Genomic DNA, 25,406 nt, shown 5'->3' with positions numbered 1-25,406 from the left:
TATTAAATCGAACAGACAGGAAACGAGGTGAGAGAGGGGGAGAGATGCAGCAAAGGGCCGCAGGTCTGAGTCAAACCCATGCCTCGAGGACTTTCAGCCTCTTTACATGGGGCGACTGCTCTAACCGCTGTGCCACCCCTTAAGTCAAGCTATATAAAAAAGTATTGAACCTTTGGGGGCGGCCGGTGACGCAGTAGTAGAGCAGGATAACAGTCTTCGAAGCAGCGGCCAAGGTTATACTCCGACCTCCGCTGCATCTCGTCCTGTCTATCTCTGTCTGTCTCTCTCTCTCTCTCTGTCTGTCTGTCTCTCTCTCCCCCGTATCCTGTCTATCTCTGTCTGTCTCTCTCTCTCTCTCTGTCTGTCTGTCTCTCTCTCCCCCGTATCCTGTCTATCTCTGTCTGTCTCTCTCTCTGTCTGTCTGTCTCTCTCTCCCCCGTATCCTGTCTATCTCTGTCTGTCTCTCTCTCTCTCTCTCTCTTCCCCGTTTCCTGTCTCTCTCTGTCTGTCTGTCTGTCTCTCTCTCTCTCTTCCCTGTTTACTGTCTCTCCCTCTCTGTCTGTCTCTCTCTCTCTCTCTCTTCCCCGTTTCCTGTCTCTCTCTGTCTGTCTCTCTCTCTCTCTCTCTTCCCCGTTTCCTGTCTCTCTCTGTCTGTCTGTCTGTCTGTCTCTCTCTCTCTTCCCTGTTTCCTGTCTCTCCCTTTCTGTCTGTCTCTCTCTCTCTCTCTCCCGTTTCCTGTCTCTTCAGCTGAACGATGAAATAAAGCCACGCAAAAGCCCAAACTATCGTGCTTCGCTGAAGAGAAGGTCGGCTTCGCATCATCTTGTCCTTAAGCCTTTGGCTCGGGTTAATACCTGGCAGAGAACACTTCATCAGCGTCCGTCCACCTGTCCGCCTTTCCCTTCCAATCTCCACTGGACTGGATCCAGCTGGGGTTTGGCGAGAACCGCAGAAACTATTGTAGTTACATAACAAACAAAAAGCGTGATATTAAATTTTCAAAGAGGAGATTTATTTTGGACACTGCATTCCACAGAACACGTCTGGACAGAGGTCACCTATGATCAAACATTCGTAAAACATCGGGAACATCGGATTTGAATGCACGTTATGAGAATGTTAATCACAGCAGGGCAGTAAAACTCAACCGTTACGTCATCGTGAAACCGTCGAAACATTTAGTTGGAACATAATAACTTGTTACATATAGTGCACAACATTGACACACACTGATCAAACCTCTACGACAGATATGCGATTTAAACCCGCGCCTGAAGCCTTTCGGGTTAAAAGCAAAGTCTGGATGTTTTCTTCATTTAACACAAAAATAATCTGATGCACTTTACGCGTTTTTAAAGTTGGTGATAAGGCGGATAAGCATTTTTTCTTTTAGTAGCAATTCTTTTCTTGTGTTCGGCAGCTGGATTAGGATTTCTGTCGACGTGATCGGCTTCGTCGTCCGCAGAAATAATCCAAACAACTAAATGTAAAGACAAAGACGGATACACACGTAAACACGGACACACACACACTGTTCATGCAGTGCCTGATAAAATCAACTGGGGTGACTCAGCTAACGTCCCGGCCAGATCGATACCGTATATTCTTCTTTTAAAGGGGGTTTGATTTGTTGGATTCTTGCTTTCTGCTTTCAACCGCCGTCATTAAGATATTCTCTGTACATTTACCAAAAATAAAACAGACGACAATGTACAGTACAAACACCTCGAAGGCCCTCGAAGATCAACCGGCCTGTTAAACATCTGACAGCAAAATACATCGAGCCTGTATGTACAAATGTACACGGATGCAGTAGATTATGTCAAGGACATTCCAGGTATATAACCGTTAGGCACTAACAGGTGTTTCAGTGTAACCACCTTTTTCCTCCGGACTGATCCAAAACAGACCCTGGCCTAAATCTGATCGACCTGCGGCGAGCATCGTCAGATTCCTAAACGCTGTGTTTGTGTGTGTGGTTTTATTTTAAGCTGTTGAGGCTACTGGATATTAACGCTGTACACCTAATTCTTTTTTTTCTGTCACTTACAAGATGCAGATACCTTGTGTAGATTCAATGAACTATACCAAAAACAACCATCATGGTTCCACGAATTTGTGCAGCTCTCCAAATACAGAAAAAGCGAGATATTCTACGCATGCATTTCCACCAAAATGAAACCAGCGACATATGAAAATATATCATATTCAGTCTAAGATCTCCATGTGCTTCGATATCCGTATCTAAAATAAAGGAAGTATCATTAAAACAAGACTGTTTTTTTGTTTTGTTTGGTGAAAAGTGTCGATTGAAGGGAAACTAAACGATTCAAAATACATCATTCTTCTAATAAGTGTCCACTTTACAACAGGTAAACAGCAGAGTATGTTAAATGGCATTCAATAAGCTAATGTTGATTATGAGAGGGTTCAAATTTAGAAGGAACATGCTGGTACTTTGATCCGTTACTGTTTGTCACCGTCCGTCACGTCGGCCTTTAGTTTCTCCGCTCAGAGAGAGGACGAGCAGACCTTAGCAGTCTGAACCGTCCCCGGATCAGTGTCGTCACAAGTGTTTCTGGGACTCTGGATGTCGTTGTAATACTGAAGACAAGGATGTGCTGATCCCAGGTCATGATGCTCTAAATGTCCATGTCCACAGGCCGGACCTCGCCGGTGTTGTGCTCCTTCACCCACAGCTCTCTGTCTTTGGCTGGATCCACTTTCTGCAGAAGCTGGTCCACCGGCTCCACCATCTACACACACATTTAAAGTGTAAGTCCACGGCTTATTTGATGTATTTTCATGCCCCAAAAAGACCGTTGGGTCTGACTTAAGCTGTGTCACACCGGACGCGATTTGAGCGACAACTCACAACACGCGTTCCAGGCGGAGGCGGCGCAAATGTAGCGTCAAAATCGTCGCAAATAGAGTTGAAAATATTGAACTTTTCGTGCCGCAACATCCAATCCGCGACGATTTCAAGCCGTCTACGTCACTTCCTTCACATACTGTTGTCTACGTTCAGACCAACACGGACGAGAAGCTAATTGTAGCTGTGCGTGGGCACCTGGTGCTCTACGACATCAATGCCGTCTTCTACCGGGACAGAATAAAAAGAGGTGGCGTGGGTGAAGGTCAGTGAGGAGGTGGGACTCTACGGTAAGTTTTGAAGCTTTCTGTGGCTTGTTTAACCACGTGGCCGACCGTGTTTCTCTATGAAATGTTAGCATCAGTTAGCACTTGCTAGAGAATTCGGGGTAGATCTGTCGCCCCCGAATTCACAAGGAGAAGGTTCCACTTTGACAGGCATTACTTTGCCTAGTTGGAGGTCCAAAACTTCGGACTCCCCATGGCACTGGAACGCAGCATTTCTTTCTCGGTGCACGTGTTGGGGGAGGAAGGATAAGTCTTGACCTCTAAAAGTCTTGGTCTCGTCTCGGTCTTGACCTCTAAAAGTCTTGGTCTTGTCTCGACCTCTAAAAGTCTTGGTCTCGTCTCGGTCTCTAAAAGTCTTGGTCTTGTCTCGGTTTCGACCTCTAAAAGTCTTGGTCTTGTCTCGACCTCTAAAAGTCTTGGTCTTGTCTCGGTCTCGACCTCTAAAAGTCTTGGTCTTGTCTCGACCTCTAAAAGTCTTGGTCTTGTCTCGGTTTCGACCTCTAAAAGTCTTGGTCTTGTCTCGGTTTCGACCTCTAAAAGTCTTGGTCTTGTCTCGACCTCTAAAAGTCTTGGTCTTGTCTCGGTCTCGACCTCTAAAAGTCTTGGTCTTGTCTCGGCCTCAACCTCTAAAAGTCTTGGTCTTGTCTCGGTCTCGACCTCTAAAAGTCTTGGTCTTGTCTCGGTCTCGACCTCTAAAAGTCTTGGTCTTGTCTCGGTCTCAACCTCTAAAAGTCTTGGTCTTGTCTCGGTCTCGACCTCTAAAAGTCTTGATCTTGTCTCGGTACTCTCTGGTCTCGGTAATGTCTTGGTCTCGGTTGGTTCGGTCTTGACTACAACACCAATACAGTCTAACGGGCTATGAACCGCCGTTTAAGCCCGTTTTCTCGTATGAATCAGGTCTGGACGTGGTCCCGAGTCGCCCTTTCACACATGAAGCACCCAACAGGAGACTGTGACGGATGGAAGCACCCTTGTTATTCCCACAGCGCTGACAGAAAAGGCTTCATCCTCCACCTCCTAAATGAGCAGAGCGTCTGCGGGGGTTTATCAAAGTGATGACAGCGAGCGTTCTAGATGAAAGGCTGACGGAGGAAACTGCCAACGCATCTACACGCACATGACGGCGGCACACAGATCTCGTCAAAGCCAGGCGCCAACGCGGGTTCATCTGATAATGATGCGCTGATTTGGAAATAACCAGAATCACGTCTGTTTGACACTCACACACACGTCTAAGTCCCTAACTTAAGTCAGACACAGGAGGAAAGAGCTGGAACTCACGCTCTGGTTGAACATGTCGGTTTCGTGCCGCAGAGTCGTGTACTGGCGTAAATGCTGCTGAATCCACTCGATCCGCTCAACCTCCAGTTTCTCCAGCTCCTGAAGTGAAACAAGAGAAAAGTTCAACTTCAGTAACACAGAAAAAAGTGAAAATGCCAAAATCAAACATTTAAATATTCTCTTTGTCGGAGCCAAAAATGGAGCTGCACATTTGATGGTGATATTATCTTAAAGCATTGTTATTGCACCAAATAAGGAAATATTATACGTTTTCCTTGTGTTATTATTTATATATTACATTATTCTTCTCATAGATCTTAAAATGGGGATTGTCATTAAGTATAAAGCTGGATATTATATTACACATTTCCTTATTTAGAAAATATGAACGACCCTTTGCATATTAAACTGGGCCTACCATAACGTGTGGGGCGATCTTAAACCTATAAACATAACTTTTACATATTCATATATTTGCATTCATCATGTTTTAATGTTTAAAAAACATGTGGAAGACACAGACGATCCTTGAGCTTGTTAATGTGTATTTTCAGACATATTTTAATTAAAAAAAACTTAACAATTCAAAAACAATAACGCAGTAACTCTGAGGACGCCCTGTTTTTAGATTATATTCAAGAACAAATATATATCTTGCCAATAAGTAATTTACAGAAGAAGGCAGTTTATACAGGATACATATTATCCCACATACTTTTACCATATTACTTATTTTGGGGGTCAATTTCCTGTTTGATCAACAGCACAAAGATTTACAAAACTCCAGTAACAGAAATCCAAATGCAGTAATTTAGGAGATAAAGAGCCGTGTTTTTGTGTCGTTTCAGAATAATTCTTATAAAATAGAAACATTCACGAAGAATAAAGCAGCAACAACGGAGCTAAAGAGGCTCCGAGCAGAACAGATGATGATGTTTCCCTCACCATGCTGGTGGTGACCATTTCTTCAAACCACTTGCACTGAGTCTGGTTGTAGAGATCGACGCAGCGCATCAGGTCGTCTCCTGGAGGATACAGAGGTCAACAAAGGTCAGAGGTCAACAGAGGTCAGAGGTCAACAAAGGTCAGAGGTCAACAGAGGTCAGAGGTCAACAGAGGTCAGAGGTCAACAGAGGTCAAAGACAAGAGACAACAATCAACATTAATTTCTTTTTATCCAAACTTTTTAAAATCATCTTTTCAACTTTGCAAATCTGTTGTATTATTACATTTTTATATATATTTTTAGAAAAAGATTTTATTCCTATTATTATTTTTATTATTTTTAATAGATTTTTTATTAATTCATTTTTTTCTATTAATTTAATTTAATTTGATCTTTTTAGGATTTTATTATTGTATTGATTCTCACTTCATGTGTTTTCTCTTTTAATCCTTTTGTTATTGATTTGCTTTTTGCATTTTATGTTATGAATAAAGATTCTGTCTGTTGAATTATTTTAACTATTACTATTAAAAAAATGTGTATTATTAATTTCTATTATTTTTAATTAGATTATTAACAGCTTTTTACAATTATTTTCCACAATTTTTTAGGATTTTATTATTGTATAATTTCTCACTTTGTGTGTTTTCTCTTTTAATCCCTTTGTTATTGATTTGTTTTTGCATTTTTATGTTTTGAATGAAGATTGTTGTTGTTGTTGTTGTTGTTGTTACTGTAATTAGTAGAAGTATAAATCTGTGGTGGAGTAAAGCCTTTAGGAACCAGCAGAGGGCGCTCAGATTTCACTCCTCACTGATGCAAAGATGAATCTTTTAATGTGGACGTGAACTTTTTATCACAGCTTTTTAATGTAAATTAAGATAAAAACACAACAGGGTGAGTTTTATGAAAATATCTTGGGACTTTTTTTTTTTCAACAAATGTTTCTTGAATTAAATAAAAATAAACTTATATATTTTGTCTCTTTTCTGGGACAAACATGAAACAGACTATTTTTAAATCTGAACTCACATTTGCTTTGTTTTTGTTTTGTTTACTTTTTATTTATTCCACAGATAAAAAACACATGAAGACGTACAAAAATCCCACCTGCCTCAGTCTACAGCACCATCATCTCTATCATATCACCTTCAGTCACAGATAAATAAAGTCAAACACGAGACCAAATATATTTTAACCACGACATTCCTTGAATTCTGACCTCTCTGCCCCCGCGACCCCGATAGGAACAAGGGGTTGAAGATGGATGGATTTTTTTTGTCACGTTTTTTTTCTTCCTGTTATTAATTATTTAAAAGCAATTAACGCGTTAAAGTCCGGATCCTAATTTCTATCAGAGTGTGAAGCAGAAACGTAACAGAAGCTCAGTGAAGGTTTAAAACACATCTCCGTCTGTGGCGGCGTGTGCAGCGAGCCGTGGTGACATTTGCTCCAACCTTGAGGCGGCAGCAGAGGCAGCAGCAGCGGCGGCGTTGATCACCAACACAAGGCCGACCTCGACTGTAACCACGAGTACTATTGATTAGTGCCGTGGACCGTGACTAATCTACTGAGAGGAAGAGCGAGATTAGTTCCTTCAGCGCTTTCGTCTCTGCTGAAGTCTGAGCAGAACGATCACAACATGAAGTCGTCTTCTGCTCCCGCTCAAATGTCAGAGTGTCTTGTCAGGTGTGCGTCTTTTGCTGTGTCAACAGTTTAAACTGATTAAATACTAAATTAAATGACGTTTTATCTCACACGAAAAGAGAGGGCGAGTGAAGTGGCGCCTCTCGTCTGTGAACATAAATAAAAGGATCCTCTTGTTATAATTACACCGGCACAGAATCAGACTCCTGCAGATGTTTGTGGTCTTCAAATGTTGAACGCCAGCGTTTTTATCTTTATCTGTGACGTGAAGTTCATTTGGCGACTCAGGCGAATTAAACAGACTCCAGAGGACGTTACCGCGGCTGCTGCTGTGCTTTACTCGACTTTCTTCTGACTGTGCATTTACATGGAGTTTAAAAATCTGATTATACTCAGGTTAAGGCAATAATGCGGTTTCTCAAACGCCATGTAAACACCTGAACCCGGGGGAAATCGAGTCCTCTAACCCGGGTTAACAGGCCGAGATAACTCCTTTAGTAACCAGAGTATCCGTGTTACTGCACCTTTTCCAAAGTCAAATTCAAACACTTCAAACATTTCCAGGTGCATTTGATCCTTTTCCAGGTGCTTTTCAAGCTTTTCCAGGTGCATTTGAACCTTTTCCAGGTGCTTTTCAAGCTTTTCCAGGTCCATTCTAAGCTTTTCCAGGTGCATTTTATCCTTTTCCAGGTGCATTTGAACCTTTTCCAGGTGCATTTTATCCTTTTCCAGGTGCATTTTAAGCTTTTCCAGGTGCATTTTATGCTTTTCCAGGTGCATTTTATGCTTTTCCAGGTGCATTTTATCCTTTTCCAGGTGCATTTTATCCTTTTCCAGGTGCATTTTAAGCTTTTCCAGGTGCATTTTATGCTTTTCCAGGTGCATTTTATCCTTTTCCAGGTGCATTTTAAGCTTTTCCAGGTGCATTTTAAGCTTTTCCAGGTGCATTTTATCCTTTTCCAGGTGCATTTTAAGCTTTTCCAGGTGCATTTTAAGCTTTTCCAGGTGCATTTTAGGCTTTTCCAGTTGCATTTGAACCTTTTCCAGCTGCATTTGAACCTTTTCCAGGTGCATTTGATCCTTTTCCAGGTGCATTTGAACCTTTTCCAGGTTCATTTTAAGCTTTTCCAGGTGCATTTGAACCTTTTCCAGGTGCATTTTAGGCTTTTCCAGTTGCATTTTAAGCTTTTCCAGGTGCATTTTCAGGTGCATTTTATGCTTTTCCAGCTGCATTTGAACCTTTTCCAGGTGCATTTTATGCATTTCCAGGTTCATTTTATGCTTTTCCAGGTTCATTTTATGCTTTTCCAGGTTCATTTCATGCTTTTCCAGGTTCATTTTATGCTTTTCCAGCACTTTACAACCGTGGTAACCTACATATTTGTATCCAGAACCATCCTCAGTAATCAGTAAACCTATAATTTCACTTGCCCATAACATTAAATTAGATGTTATTGTCCTAAAAACAACCATCGTGATGTTTTGAGACAGCTTTCTACAGAAGGACGACAAATGAAAGGAAACTGAAGGTAATCAATATTACTAAAAATCACAACGAAAAAAAGATAAAGATATGGATGCTCCCATGTAAACGGGGAGAGCTGGCATTACCTGGTTACTCTTAACCTGGGTAAGACCACACCAGGCTACTGCTGTGCATGTCTAGACTCTCTAGATTTTAAAAACACGGAGAATCAAAGCAGTTTTTGCGTTAAGTTGAAACAAACATGGCAGCTGTGATTTCTGACCTGCTTGTGTGGATTTCCGTCGGGCCTTCTTGATGTCCTCCTCCGTCTTGTTGCTGAGTTTGATCTCCAACTGCTGGGTCTTCACCTCCAGATCTTTCTGCCTGTCTGCCAGAGCTTTACGGGCCTGCGTCACACACACACACACACACACAGACACACACACACACACACACAGACACATTAAGCAGGGCTGTGTGAACGTAGAGACAATGAGTCATTCAGCGTAATCCTCAGATTTACCGAACCTACATCTATTACAGGAGAGTCATTTTGGCTACTGACGCCCTGGGTTTCATCCTTTAATCTGTTCTTAATCCATATCATTGAGTCTTTCCTCCTGTTCTTCACTGAAGCAACTCTCTGAAGGTTGTGGTGTGATAATAGTGTTGAAAGGTAAACATTCAGCAACAGCGATGCCAAGAAAATCTGTTTTACAGCAGAAGAAGAAACAAACGGGACGGAGTCAAGCTAAAACCCACTGATGAGGTCATTGAATGCAGCGGAGCAGAGACGGAGCCAAACGTTTGTTTTTGGCTGGAAATCGTTTTTATAACTTTGATAACTTCAGTAAACACTGACTGAAAAATGTGTCACATACGATAAAAGCTGTTGACAGGCATTTAAACCTACTCATGGAGCAAACTCTAGCTTGATTAGCTGGCTGGCTACAGCAACACAACATACATCTATCTAATCTAATGCTAAATACCTGAACTGCTCCCCTTTGCTTAAAGCTGCACAGTTAGTCAAATATTAATCATGATTTCGGCTTCTCACAGTCAAATGAACGTGATCGACTGCGATATTGACGTTTAAAATGCTCCGCTCAGAGAAAACGGCTGAGTTTCAAAGCAGACACTTCCTAAACCAACAGCCAGCGGATAAGTTTGCAGCATCCTGTGAAAAATGTTCTTCAGTGTTGCAGCTGCAGTTCAGCGAGAAGACAGGCAAAACAAAGATCAGACGGCAAAGAGCTGGTCCCTTTTGGGTACCATTTCCTTTTCTAGGACAGACTTCGGGTGAAGGAGAACCTATTTTAAGTCTTTTTTTGATGCAAACATTTGTACATCAGCAGGAAAGTAGCACAACAACGAGTGAGAGAGTGCTCCGTTTATTTAAATGTGAAACTTGTTAAAAAACATGTTGTCCCTGAGAAATTCTGACTTGTGTTGGAGATGTGACGCTTTTCCTGGTACTTATGTTCATATGTTGTCTTCATGCCCCATGATAGACTGACCATGGTCTAAGATTATCTCCTTTATTAACACTGTAATGTCGTCTACTCTGGTACAACAACCGCTGCTTTGTCTACTGGCTGTGTTACCACTTTTGTGTTACCAAACTGGTTTAACTGTCCCCCCGGACGGTACGGTGTAGAACAGCACTTATTACTAAATGCATGTAGTGTTGAAACACTGGAAAATGGAAGTTTTACCGGTGAAGGAATGGATCGATGAGCCAAGATCGCTTCTTATAAACGAGTAAGTTATGGTTGCAAGACAAGGATTATATATGAAAATATTCATTCATTCATCTTCAGCCGCTTGTCCCTGTCGGGGTTGCGGGGGGCTGGAGCCGATCGCAGCTGACATCGGGCGTGAGGAGGGGTACACCCTGGACAGGACGCCAGTCTATCACATGACACATAGAGACGAACAGAGACAGACAACCATTCACACCTACGGGTGATTTAGAGTCATCAATGAACCGAACACCTGCACGTCTTTGGACTGTGGGAGGAAACCGGAGAACCCGGAGAAAACCCACACAGACACAGGGACAACATGCAAACTCCACACAGAAGGGCCCCAGCCGGGATTCGGACCGGGAACCTTCTTGCTGTGAGGCGACAGTGCTAACCACCACATCATTGGTCCTGGGAACGCCTCGGTATCCCCCAGTTAGAGCTGGTTAATGTGGCCCGGGAAAGGGAAGTTTGGGGTCCCCTGCTAAAGCTGCTGCCCCCGAGACCCGACCCCGGATAAGAGGCTGAAGATGAGAGATATTCCACGTGCAAAACCAAAAATGAAACAAATCCATTCATGAAATGATTGCAGCAGGTGGGAAGCAGAAACAAAGTATTGAACCATTATGTTCCAAGTGTAGGAGTCACTGAAGCTTTTTATTATGTAACGTTCTGATGCAGACAAACACTGATGCAACTAAACTCTCACTTTTGGGGAAGTTAGGAATGATGGTGAACAGGCTGATGTGTACACATACTTTCTGCCATCTGATGCAAATGTGCCTGGCCTGTAGAATATTAATAATATATATAATCTGCTGGCGTGTCAGACTCCGTACCTTCTCCACGCTTGCGTAGCGACTCGCCAGCTGCTTCCTGAGGTCGGCGATGTGATGGTCGTACTTTTTCAGGTCCTTCTTGAAGTTGTCGTCCTTCCTGAAGGTCAGCAACGGTTTTTCTACCTCAGTGTGGAGCTGCGGAAAAAAAACAAGTCACTCAGCTGTCGGTCATTAAATTAATCTTGTATCAGGTGAAAAAGGAAATATAAAGACTCCCTCCAACTGTATTTTGCTTTTGCATTGTTTTATAGTGCTTCTGTTTGTCTTGACTATATATGATATTATGCATCACTACTGTGAACATGACCCAAAAGAGGTTTCAGAGCCTGATATTGGAATATCTTATATTACATATATTGGTATTTTTGCATAGAAAAATTCACTGATAACCAAAATTGCGTCCAATAAAGTGAATTTTTTGAGCTGGAATAAAAAAAGGCCGTTTCTAAGTAGATTTTTCCATAGATACATCTACGCAAAAGCTGCTTTACTATTAAAGAATATTTAAGATTATTACATTCAAGAATGATTTTATATCAAAGTGTGATCCCGGCGTAAAGTCATCCCATGGTCTTTTTCGGAATTTACATGCATCAAATAAACCATCGAGACAGTTTTTTTAGTGTAACAACTATTAACGGAGAAATCCAGGAGAGTCAATAACATGAGAAGAGTCCCTACACACACACAAAGCACCAATGGGCTCCTTCCTTTGGGACTGACTTTAATCCACTTGAATGGACTTTACTATGAGAGGAGCTGGTACAGGGGCCAGTAGGTAAGTCTTTAAAACACTCTTTTAATAAACTCTGGCTTCACTAACTACGTTGTTGGTGCTTTGTTTTGTGTGTAGGGACTCTTCTCATGCTGCTGCAGAGGTTTGCTGTTATTTTCAGCAGCATTAGTGGTTAAAAAAGACCTTTGAATGCCTTCACCGTACTGCCCCGAGCTAATCCCTGTTAGCCACGTCCGACTGTTAGCGACTCTCCAGGATTTCTCCGTTAACAGTTGTTACAGGAAAAAAACTGTCTAGATGTTTTATTTTGATGTATGTAAGTGCTGAAAAAGACCCTGGGATGATTTTACACTTTAATTGTTTACCATTATTTCATTATTATCCGCGACGCAAGGTTTCCTGAACATTAACTGCGCGCCAATGTCCTGACAGGGTGCATTTTACTTTGAGGTTTATTAAAACCCTTGTAAATTAAAGCCTCTTATTGCTTAAAAAAAGCCTGTTTCCTGTTCTACATCCAATCTTCATCCATCACCATAAAGGGGAACAATTACACTTGTAGTCTCAGTTTCTATTTCTCCCACCAAACACACAAGAAATGTTTTATGACACTTTAATAAACTACGGAGTGCTTGTCAGCCGTGTTTGCTCTTCACACAGAATGCTAATGTGGAGCTGGAAGATACAGATGAAATGTAGCTTATTAGAAAAGGAGCCGGAGTTTCTGCAGGCTCGATAAGACTTCTCCTTCCCCGCCTGACCACGCGTTTCCTTCTCCTCGCTCATGTCATAATGAAGCATTGAGTGTCGGAGCAGGGAGGAGGCGGCGTGGCCCTGAGTGGGGGTTCGTCACAACACGTATCTAATTAATTAGACAACAGAGGGCTATGAAAGAGCTGCGAGGCGACCTCTGCTTTATTTAAGGCTGGGGCCAGCGCGCCGGGTTTCTGCATGGCTGGTAATCGCACCGCGGACAGGTCATTTTCTCCGGTCGGCGCTGACGAGGTTGAAGTAAACAAACGCCGTCACCTCAGGACGCGGTCACATCGAGTATCCATTACTGCAGCGGATTGAAAGCATTAAAAACTTGACCTGAAGGTGAAGGAGTCTGCACGCAGAGATGGAAGAGGACTCTACAGGGTTCGTACACTTTCCAGGGTCAGATTCAAGCACTTTCACGGCCCATTTTCAAACCTTTCCAGCACCACACAGCCGTGGTAAATCACATATTTCTACAAAATTAAAATAATGTATATTATTTCACTTTTTTATCATGTTAAAAAGAGATGGAATTATGTTATAAACAACTAAAATTGGGTTTTGCAACAACAGATGGATGAGAAATTCAATTAAATTCCTCTTCTTTAGCTATTTGTTGCAAAAGAAATGTGGATACAATTTCATTCCAAGCATTCAATCACTTTATCCAAAATTAAAGCTCTTTTCAAGGATTCAAGCAACCGTACAATCCCTGACAAATATTAGTTATTCATTTTTACATCTAAGCTCACAGTTCGACAGATCGTTTCCTGTTGGAAATAGTGGGGAAAGAGTTGTAATTCACCAGAGCTGACGGTTGACTTTTCATATTTCTTGCTTGGCTGCCATATTACAGAGAAAATAAGCACTTTATAAAGCGAAAACCGTTCATTTCTGCATGAAAAATGGCTTTAAAGATGAATAATCAAAATTGCTGCAGATGCATATTCCTGTTTATCCAATAATTAATGGTTTTCAGTTCTATATGAGATTAAAGGCTGCAAAATAAATGCTTTTGTTTATCGTCATCGCACAATAAAAACATCGAGAAAGATCATTATTGTAGAAAACTGCATTTGAAATGTTACTTTCATTATCTATTTTTTAAAATGGTGCCTTTTGTTCAGTTCAATGTTTAATTTGTTCAATTAAATAATGTGTGAAATAATAATTCCTTTTCAGTCATTTGTTGTGTCTTGTTATGTTTTTTTAGTTGAATTATGCAGACAAGTACACAAGAAAAAGTATAAAAGTTATTTAGTGTGTCTGCTTTTAAAATCCCAACATGAATCCTGCTTTACCTCCCATCAACCCACCTCAGACACGCGCACAATAACCAACAACGTACCAGAATAACATGTACTTTGTTGTGTTTCAGCAGGAAACTGAGAACCCTTTTATCTATCCTGCGTATTACGGTTATTTATCGTTATATGTATTTCATTATTGCAGATTTTCCTCGTATCGTGCGGCCCTCTGAGATCCAACAATAAAGACGATTTTTACCTTTTTGAAAGTTAAAGTTTCTTCAAGATTGAAGAAACTTTATTTATCCCGAGGGAAATTATTGTGCGACAGTTTCAATACAAAGATAGGAAAGGATCAGAGTAACAATAAGCATAAAAACATAAATCAAATCAAAACAAAGCTAACATCAAATAAATCAAACAATTAACGAAATGTGAGAGAGTGCAACAGACATTGTGGTCCAGTCAGACTAGTTAGTTATATGGTAAGGACGTTCTCTTACCTTCCTTACCATATAACTAACTTGTCTGACTAGAAGAAACTTGGATAAAGATAAACATTAGGAATACGATGGATCCGTTTTTACCTTGTTAGAGAACTTGAGGTGAACTTCGGCCTCATCGTGAAGACTCTTCTTCAGCTGCGTCCAGGCTTCTCCCAGAGTCCTGAGGAAACAGGATGGTCAATAAATTAATAATTACGAGACATTTTTACATACGTATTGTAGCTCATATAAGTGAATGAACTCTGTTCAACGCACAGCAGTTTATTAAAGCTAAATGCTAAAAGATTAAAATGAATAACTGAACCTGTAAAACTACAGACAGGAACAGTAGATACGGACAATTCACCAGGAACTACAGAAGAAAACATGAGTCAGTGCTTCAGTGGCTTTAGATGGAGTAAACAAACTGTAAATCAATTAAATAAAGATAAATCATATGTAAAATGTAGACGACACGTATGGAAAACATTAAATCAATGAGAATCAGTCGCACGACCAACGGTTACCAATGTGTTGCGTTACTAAGCTTGATTTGATTTGTATATATTAATATATATATATTTTAGAAAGTGAGATAATAGTCTGGAAACAACACAAACAGTTTCAGACCTGGAAATGATCCCTCCTGAAGTTACTATGTGTGATTTACCTTGATTGTCTTATTACCATAAACCCTGTAACTACTCTCTGGTGTATGATTATGATGTAGCCTTTATAATGCGACTTACACTCTAATACTTAAAAGCATACACATAAAACACATGTGAAATACAAGAACATTCTTGAACAGTCTTAAACAATAATGGAATAATATGTGGGTGCATTTGTCGGCATCGTCCAACATGGAAGTTAAATTCCATACTTTTCCAAACTGCGAAGGAAATCTGAGCTGACAGCTTTGCCCCTTTAAATCATAATAGATGTTTACAACGACGCACAGTTTGTAATGTAATTTGAGTTCTTCGTTTTCTCTGCCAGATCGACTTGACTACCCAGACGGTTTGTTTACAACCTCTCTTGATTGTCTGAACCCTGCAGACGGGGGTTTGTTTCTCCATTAGCTTCATTTTTTTTTAATCTAACGGATAAAAAAACGTTCCGTAATCGAGCTTTTTCCATCCAGAGCTGGAGAGTGATCAAAATCCTCTCTTCCTTGAGCCAAAGTCTTGTGTTTTCACTCAACTAACTCTACATTTAGGTGACAAACATTAAAAAAACGTCCTCTCCTTGATGATAGTAACAGCCTCAAACACAGAAAGTGGTGCGGGAATAGGTCTAATTTAAAAACTCCTATTTTTAGAAGCACTTCTGTTACAAACCCTCACACAGTTCTTGAAGAGGGAGCTTTCGTATTGAGCCGCACACACACACACACACTTGTTTTAGTCTCACAGCTTCTTATTTACTGCACTCACCCCTCCTCCTGTGCTGCCAGGGGGCTCAGAGACAGCTTGGAAAGGTTCTTGGCATATTCCTCTTCGATCTTTATCCTGAAACACAAAGAGCAGGATGTGAAGGAAGGGGAGGACAGAAGCTGCTTTAGTGAGGTGGTAAAAGATGCTTTAACGCAGATCATTTCAGCGGTGCACTGCAGCAGAACGACAGAAACTTGCTGTTACCATTTGCTGCAAAGGCTGAGGATCCGGCCGTGACCCTTGTACATCAGTAATCCCACAGTAAGACTCTGCAGTGGTGTTGTACGGAACATTTTCAGAGCCCTAGTTTCCTTTCCGAGAGATGTAAATGTGCTCGTTTGTGCTTTCCAGAGCTGTTCGTCCTGCGCCGGTCTCACATTCACCATCCACACCTGAGTAAATCTGTCACCCAAAGAAGGTCACGAGGCCGTTCTTTGACTTGATGTTCGGATACTCAGCAACACAGGGAAGAGACACGCAAAGGTCAGCGCCGAAGACAAATCCAACTGAGGGATTCAGGAGACGACGGCCTCTTGAATCAAACCTGTGATTTGATTCAGAGAGGAGTCCTCGTTAACTTCCCACGACTCGGACAGAAATGTGAACAGAGCTGCTTAAATAGAGAGACGTGAGATTGGATGTGAAATTTTTAACCAGACTCCTTGTTATTCCCGTTGTTTCTCTACATCCTTTTTCAGATTCAGTGGAGCAGTTTAAGGGCGCACTCCCACTGTCCATCCGTACCGTGCCCAAACAGGTTTTACAGGTAAAGTCTAGTTCCTTTGACCAGTGTGAGTGCATCTGTACAGCGCCTATTTGCAGCCCGCTTGCCGGCCACGGCCCGTTTGGGAGAGGTGGGCTTTTGTAAAGCACGTTTGCAAGTGTACGAGCATGAGCACGAGGCCTACGGCGGTTCTGAGGTCATTTCCTGTGCGCCTGTTGGGACATAGAAAAAAGAAGGAGGGACCATGCGCGGACATTTAAAACAATGGCGGCGAAAGGTTCACGTTGGTGTGTAAAGTAATCGAATCGTGCGGCTCTTCTAGACGTCCAAATATTAAACAACCACCATGATGTTTTGGACGGCTTTCTACAAAAGGACGATAAATGAAAGGAAAACAGAAATATAATAACCACCTATTTTGATCATCAGTTAATCGTCAAAAGAAATTTTTCGTGCAAAAATGTCAGAAAATGCTGTTTTCAGTCTCTCAAATTTCGAGTTATTCTTTTCTCTGTGTTAAATCATATATGACATCCTGATATAACCTACACTTAAAGCAGTTTCAAGCACTTTTCAAACCTTTCAAGTGTTTCCAAGGATTTCCAGCACATCTAAGAACCCTGGGCGTGCTGGATGGCCAGTACACTACTGGAGTGAAGTAAAAAAAACAAAACTAGGATGTTACCGTCAGCTTTAATCCCGTCTTCGGTGTGATGGGCTAATCGTCAGTCCCCCTGTGGCGCTCGCTGGCTCAAATTTTTTTTTGCAGCCTTGAAACTGCTGTCACATGTCACGGTGCAGATGTATCAGTCAACTCGGTGATGAGGGCTGATCAAAAGGTCTGGACTCAATATCACTGTATTTTTTTATCAAACAAACAGTCCCCAACAGAAGCACTGTTTACTCCTATTTTCAGCGGCGGATTAATCCACATTTGGTGCTCCACTGAGTATTTGTGGCAGCAGGACGGTGTACGTGTGTGTGGGAATCAAAATACGACAGTGTGTGTGTGTGTGTGTGTGTATGCGCGTGTGTGTGTGGGAGTCAAAATATGACAGTGTGTGTGTGTGTGTGTGTGTGTGTGTGTGTGTGCGTGTGTTCATGGTAAGAGTTTAAACATTTCTATTTGAGCTGGGCTTGTTTCTTCTCTGGCTCCTCCGGTGGAAATATTTCTGCCTCCAGAGACTCTCCGTCTGACTCTTAGTTATGGATTAATTAAAACTGCTGTTTTGTTGTTGTAACAGTGTTATCTGAAATAAAAACTGTTACCTCTCGTGGACAAACTCAGCCATCTCTTTCTGCATCTGTTTGCCCTTCAGCTGCTTCTGCAGAAGGACCTCGAAGCCCGCCACAGAGGTGGTCCCCTGGGGGTCTTTCTTGTCGGTCTGAGGAGGAGGAAGGAGGAGGGCGTCATTCATAACAGCCAATAAACAACCACAGCTATGAGTTCACGTACAGAGCATCCAATAACTCCTCTTTGCTGTGCATGTCTGAGAGCGTGTAGGGGTTTGTGACTCACACATGTCAAGGAGGACATGCGTTGGTGTGTGTGACAATCACTGGTGGACGGATGTGTATGTGTGTGTGTGGTTCAGTGCACAAGAACAGGGTGTGGGGACGTGAAGCACTTTGTCTTGTTTGTGACAGGACTGATGCGGAGGAGAGGTGGCAGATTTATTTCACGGGTCAGCCGGCGACGTACAAAACATCACAAGCAGCAGCGACCCGACAGGCGGCCAAACAAGGAGTGGAACAGCAATAACGGAGGAGGAAACAGGGATCGTGTTTCAGTCAGTAACGCAGGCTGAAGGGTTTTTCAATACAAATCAGATTTAGGATGGAAAAATATGGAAACTGAAAATTACAGCAGCCACGAGGGAGACGTTGCAGGCAGGGTGATCACCGTGTTTGCAGAGAAGCCGGTCGATCCGTCGACCTCTCGGGATCCGCCTACTCCAACATGAAAGCCAAGCGTGCTTTTGTTCTATTAAAGTGGATCCATTTGTTTTCTACTCACACAGATATTTTTAGTGTTAGAGGCTTTTTAAACTGCACTTTGCATTTACCAGCAAAGATTTGTTGTAAAAAAAAGGTCGACAAAATGTGTTGACAGGAAGTTTCTAGTGCTTTTCTGATGGGTTGGACCAAACATCGGGTGTATGATGACGGTGAAAACAGGAAGATCTTTGATTTGTTATTTAGAAAGGTCGTCTAATGGATCGGTTAAAAAGATGAGGAGAGTTACGAGGCTGGGTTTCAGTTTCTGGTGATTTTTTTTAGGCTGAAAGCAAAATCAATATTGTATGGTTTTTTAACATGATCATCTTTGATAAGGAGCTTTTATTTTATAGTCACAGTCTAGTTTATATAAGTACCTCCAACACATCCTCTGTGCAGCAGCTTCTCGTTAATGACAGGCACACATTTATGCAGATAATGATATTCAGTGGTGCAATGTAACTAAATACATCACTTACTCAAGTACGTTATACTTCTACTTCACTTTACGTATGAGTTTTATTCGATAGCTCTCACAAAGTAAAGTAATATTCTGTGTTGGAGCAGAACTCACCCAGAAGTAATCGCAGTAGCTCCATTCGTTGGGCTTCAGGAGCTGCTGCTCCGGACCTTCTCCAGGCAGAGGGAAAGTCACGCAGTTGATCTGAAGCAAAAAGACAGAAAACATAGAAATGACCGAGAGGATGTGGGATGTGAATCAATGTGAGACGTCAGGAGAAGATATGAGAAGTTGAGCTGATGTTACGTCTTTGAGGCGACATCCACACTTCAGCGTTATTGTTTAAAACTCTTCTGCTACGTTTACGCCTCACATTCACACTACTGCTGTGTTTTCCTGTTTGGAAAAGCTGCTGAGCCCGTTTTAGTCTGAAATCTCCAGTGTTGTGTTTTAATCTGGAAAGGTCGAGACGGAGACATTGGAAAAGGTGACGCAGAAACCAGGGTTCCTCCACATTTTCCATTTCTAAATCCCAGATTTTTTAGTCAATATTAAACATCTGAATACCAAATAATAGATGCTTATTATGTAAATAAATGATTTTAAGATCCAACTTCTTCTGACGGTGTATGCCATTATGTTGCCAGCATTTTATTTAAGCTAAATACTATAAGATTAAAATGAATAACTGAACCTGTAACACTACAGACAGGAACAGTAGAGACGGACAATTCACCAGGAACTACAAAAAAACACACAAGTCTGTGCTTCAGTGGCTTTAGATGGAGTAAACAAACTGTAAATAAATAAATGAAATGTAAACGACACGTATGGAAAATATTCGATTAATGAGAATCGCAGTCGTACGGTGAACGGTAACCATGGTAACCAGACACCAGCTTCATATCATCTACAGGTCGGCTGTGTTGCGTTAGTAAACTTGTTTTGATTTGTTTATATTAATATATTTGATTTTAGAAAGTGAGATAATCCTCTGGAAACAACTCAAACATTTTTCCAAACTCTTTTCACTTTTTCCAAACGTATCAGACCTGAACATTACTCAAACTAAATTCCATATTTTCCCAGACTGCGTAGGAACCCTGGGAAACCCACGACACCCAGACCTTTTGTGATTTCATCTTTCTTGTGTAGGTGCTCCTTTCCCTTTGCCATGGCTTCCTCCAGACACCGATACGGCTCGGATATATCAATATTTTTGATTCGCAACGACTCCCAATCTGTGTTTTTCATCGCCGTGAACGCCTTACACTCGTGTGTTACTTTCAGTAACAGTTCCAACTCATCGTCGGTCCACGCAAATAAATCTCTGATCTTAGATTTCACCTTTGCTGTTCTTCCTTTAAAGTATTTTCTGTATTTTCAATTCATACATCCATGTTTTCAGTCTCAGACTGACTGCTTCGTGTTTACACCAGCTTGCTCATGCCCAGTGCACACGAATGGTCTTGTTTAATGCGTTTTCAGCCTTGTTAATAAGGACGCAGATTATTTCTGATACGGATCTAACACAACGCAGCAGTGTCGATGGATTTCGTCGTTCGAATGAAAACGTAGCAGTATGGATATAGCCTGAGAGGAGAGTGAGGTCACAGGCCTGGGTTTCATCTGGATCATGAGATGAGAGGGAAAAGGTCAGGCATGAGTCAACATATGAATGTTGGCCATCCAGAAGGTGACCCAATGGGCCTTCAGGGGGAGAGAGACAACCCTGTCCACTCCAAAAACAGGGAATACCTTTTGTACTACATTATAAATAAACAAACTTTACACACTTGAGAATCTGTGGTGTTGTGGGTAAACACACCCAGCACTCAGCCTGAATACAGCCTCCATGGTCCACAGCGTCTTCAATTACTCTCGGGGCTGCAATTATATAATGCTCACCATCTGTGAGCCCTCCCTCTTGGCACGGCGAGATAACCTCTGTGCCATGTCAACTCCTGCTGCAAACAACATGGGCATGCAGACAGGATGCCTCATCCACAAACATAAAAACACACACTGAGTCAGTGTTTCGCTGCATGAGCTCACCGCTGCACCGCTGCCACACAGACTGAAGAAAAACATGGAGCGTTTACCAGCTGGCTCAGATTAACTGCTTCATTGTTTTAACTTTCCAATAGAAAAGGTGCGACAGGAATCATTTGAATCGCCTGAAAAACATGGTGGGAGGAGAGGCGGTACAGTAAAGACTTCCTGCATGTGCAAGTGCTGAACAAAACATGAACACTACTGGACCTTACATAGCTATACAGCTTATGTCCTCTTTCCCTTAATTCAGAGCAGGAACTCTACCGTGTGCCGACATTTTTACTACTGCGGATATTTCAGTTACTTTGCACCGCAGTTGCATTCTCACAATATCACGCGAGAATCACGGGATCAAGGCATCTATGTTGTTCCTCCAAAACGCTCTGATGGCCTCAGCTGATGAGCGCCTGGCATTTTCAGCTGGGATGAAATGCGTAACTGGACAAATGGTCTCATGAAAGTTACACCAACGATTGTCTGACCAGTGTTAATTCGGTTGGTACAAGAGAATAGCGACCAAACAATCGTCCATCTGACCAGATAACGTCAGCCGTAGTTGGGTTGCATTTCTCCAGATGTACCGGTAATTCTGTTTCAACTATCTGCCGCAGGGCCCCTGTAGTCCCAACCTACTGCAACCTAAATGCACCATCTACAGTCAGATAAATTGGGGGGACTGGACTTTTCTGCAATGCCTGATTTGGTGTCATTGCAGCCTAAGGATGCTGCAGAGCTGGTAATAACACACACACACACACACACACACACACACACACACACACACACACACACACACACACACACACACCTCATTTATTGTTAAAAACACAACTTGTATGTGTGTCATCCTGAGTCTCTGAGAGTATCTTCCTTGTTGCAGCCTGACTGTGTGATTCATGAGGATACGTTGGGTGTAGTAGTTTTGCATTAAAAAAACAGCTTCACAAATACTGGAGCCTAAACAAGCTGCATGTTCAATAAATACTCGACTTTGACCTCTTCATTCTCTGCTCTGCCACTGCAGCACTTGATCGGAACAGCTTCCAGTAAACAACTTCAAAATCAGATGAGTAATACTTCCTGTTATATAATCACTGAAAAATCAAGAGTAAACAGATCAGAACAGGTGTACTGACAACAGAAAACATCTACAACATGCATATTACACATTAACTTACACTAACACTTCACAATCTGAGGATACAACGGCGTGATTTACTCCGCGTGCCGACCAGTTACTTTGTTCATTTTCTGCCTCAGAGATTATACTGATTGTCATGGGCACCAGATTTTCCATTACACCGGCTTCACATCCATCACGACTGCTGTTTATCTGCCTCTCACATCCAGCAGAAAATGAGACCATTTGTCTAAAGGAAGGCTGCCTGGCTAACTTACTTCTCCTTTATGGCTGCTTAGTGAGGTGCACTGCATGTAATAAATCCTTTGACTTGGGATGTCGCAGCCGGCTTCATCGCCACATTTCATCCTTGAATATTACAGTTTTATCACAACACGAGCAAACATATAAGAGGGCAGATTTGTTGAGTGAACTGGGACGTTTTGTTCTCACTAAGCGTTCATGAAGACTCGATTTCATGAGGGTTTTGTATCCAGGCTACAGGCGATGTTTGTTTCATGACACATTTTGAATGTTTTATTTATTTATTTCTGCTTTTTCTGAATACAGAAAAAAAGAAGACCCATGAGAGACGTGGAAAATAAACCGCTTGGCTGTCGAACAAACACTTCCTCTCTCTCACACTCATTTCATTTCAGAGCAGAATATTTCAGCAAATGTGACTGTAGGATGCTCAGCTGCTGTTGCTAAGCGACAAATTACTTCTGCTGTAAATCCCCCCCCCACCTCCAAACATACACACACACACACACACACACAATCACACACCTTCACATAACAAAACAATCTCAGACTCTATTCTCCCTCCCTCCCTCCCATCTCTTCTCCAATGACCGATGATAAAGCCCATCCGAGTCCCCCAGACGAGGCCAGATGACACTTGTAACGAGCCGCTGTTCCTGTAGACGCCGAAGCACACGCAGCATAGCAACAAGTCAAAATGGCACGTGAATGAATGTTTAATAAGCTGTAAAAAAAACCAACATGGAAATGCATTAATTCTGATTGGTCACACTCTGAAGGTGAACACAAGGTTACAGTGTCTCCAATCAGATATGTGAAGACCCGGCGTCCTGCGAGGGTCCATTTTGCCCAACAGTCGTGGATGTGTGCATCACCATGACAACTATGGAGGGGGTTGTGTAATGCGAGGTGCACCGTGGCAAACAAAATGACACCTTTTGCGGACTGACGTCATCCAGCCACCGCTACAGTTTCAATCACTATCACCTGCTGTTTGATGTTATTTCCATCTTCATCGGCAGAATTATTTAATTTTTATGCATCATTGTGATGTTTCTTTGTATTTAGCAGCTGTATTTTGAGAAACACTTCCCCCCAATCCAATATGAAATTGTGTTAAAAAGCTCTACGTGAGGATTCAGTAACAGAGAAAAGGCGTAAAGGCCCGTCAGAGAGAGAAAATCATATTTTTTCTCTGAATGGCTCCCCCCTCCTCTTCTCATATGCCAGTGTTTTCCATTTCTACACCCATTAATCAGTGCTATTGCTTTTGTCACCATGGAAACTGGACTTGCTGCATTTCACGCAGGTCTGTTTTTTTTTTTTCTTTCTTTCTTCACAAAAGGCAGACTGACGGCTCCTGTGGCTGCAGCAGGTCAGCGAGCCCACCAAGTGCAAAATAGGACCCTGCGAGAGACAAAACCACCTCTGTCTGTCTTCCCCTCACCACCACCACCACCACCATAAGGTCGCCTCACAACCCTCCCACACTCAATCATTATAACAGATTACATAACCACAGCTTCTGTCTGGATAGTGCATACATGGTGTAGAGCACAGTAAATTCCTCCTCTGTGTAATGAGCCTCATCACATACTGATGATGGAGGACTTTGCAGCTTAAATAACCAAAAGGGGGGTTCCTTTTAGTCTAGCGCACAAAGTGTTCACTTCCCAAAATGCTGCTGCTGTGTGACCTGCACTGCCCTGCAGATTAAATGTGGAGCCCTTTGAGGAAGAACAAGGGAATACACACCGAGCACCAACTCGATGGCAAAAACACTCAGAGACCAAGATCTTTATCTGTCAGACAGAAGCGGATCTTAAAATACCAAACAGCCGTCTGTCGATCAGCTCCGTACTTTTTACTTCACATTACAAATACGGTTGAAAAATCTCAAAGCAGAAGAAACCCAGTTGAGCATTAATTTATCGCTGACAGGCATAAATCAATATTATGGATTGAGGAGACAGAAATGAGCACTCCTGGAGAGCTTCTTTCATACTAATGTGGTATCCAATATGCAGGGAACCCCGTGTTACTCCGTGAGAACCCAGAATGCATTAGGATTTGAGCTTGAAGATGATGTCAACAGATGATAGTAAAAAAAAAGATGAACTTATTTCTGGGAGTCAGAGGATGGAGATGGAGACAGAGGAAGAAGAAGAAGAAAAAGAGAGGAGGGTTAAGTTGGTACTCACAGTGATCTTGGTCTCCTTGACCTCTTTGATCTGCCTCTTGGCCGGCGAAACAGATCCGGGGGGCTGCGGGGCAAGACAGGAGGGATCATCAAAACTCTCCTCAGTGTCAAAGCTGGCTTCCATCATCATCCCTCTCTCGCCTCCTCCTGCTTCTCTATTCTGGGAAAGCCTCACTCTCTCAGCTCGCTCTCTCTTTTCCCTCCACGCACCGAGGCTGCCTTCAGTCTCGCAAGCTACGGAGTGAGTGGAGAGGAGTCGCGTTGCGAAAGGGGGGAGGGGAGTGTGAGCGCTGGGGAAGGTAGCGTTCGGGGTGAGGAGGGGGATTGAGGAGGCTGTGGGAGCGTGACGAAAGTCTAGCCTCCGGTTAAGCTGCTGTCACACGAGTTTTAAGGTTGAAGGCTGCGAGGAGATGGATGCTGCCTTTGGGGGTCTCTGCCTCCCCTCCACCACCCCCACCCGTGCCTCACCTCCATCCCTCACCCAACGATGCACATGCAAAGAGAGAGAGGAAGAGAGAGAGAGAGAGAGAGAGATCATGGATGGAGATGCTGGAGCGTATAAAAAAAAATAGTAAGGAGGAGGAGGAGGAGGAGGGGGATTTATTTACATGATCCCCGCCACACCTCCCTCCCCAGAGAGGTAGAGAGTGTGGGAGGAGTGGTGGTGGTGGGGGTTGATTTGATGGAAATGGTTGAATGATGATCTTTAAAAGACTAATTACGATTGGAAGGCAAACTGGAGGAGGAGGAGGGGAGGAGAGAGAGAGCAGGAGGGGAAACAGGCAGCCAATGAGATGCAGCCTCTCTGATTGTGTGTTTGTGTTTTTTAAGAAGTGT

General features: G+C 42.5%; 1 protein-coding gene across 1 annotated transcript; it reads right to left on the bottom strand.

The window, feature by feature from the left end:
• Positions 1–1,058: 1,058 nt before the first annotated feature.
• Positions 1,059–24,875, bottom strand: gas7a (growth arrest-specific 7a). Its single transcript, XM_083930719.1, has 10 exons — positions 24,571–24,875; positions 19,045–19,134; positions 17,742–17,857; positions 15,749–15,823; positions 14,415–14,493; positions 11,086–11,220; positions 8,782–8,905; positions 5,386–5,465; positions 4,441–4,539; positions 1,059–2,756 (listed from the first exon to the last, which is right to left on the bottom strand). The coding sequence occupies exons 1-10, from the start codon at positions 24,697–24,699 to the stop codon at positions 2,643–2,645; spliced, it is 1,041 nt and encodes a 346-aa protein (XP_083786845.1). The 5' UTR covers positions 24,700–24,875; the 3' UTR covers positions 1,059–2,642.
• Between the last annotated feature and the right edge of the window lie 531 nt (positions 24,876–25,406).

Source organism: Echiichthys vipera, assembly GCF_963691815.1.
Source record: "Echiichthys vipera genome assembly, chromosome: 17".
Lineage (NCBI taxonomy): Eukaryota > Metazoa > Chordata > Actinopteri > Perciformes > Trachinidae > Echiichthys > Echiichthys vipera.
Note: the sequence above shows the minus strand (reverse complement) of the source record. Positions and strands in the feature narration are given on the sequence as shown.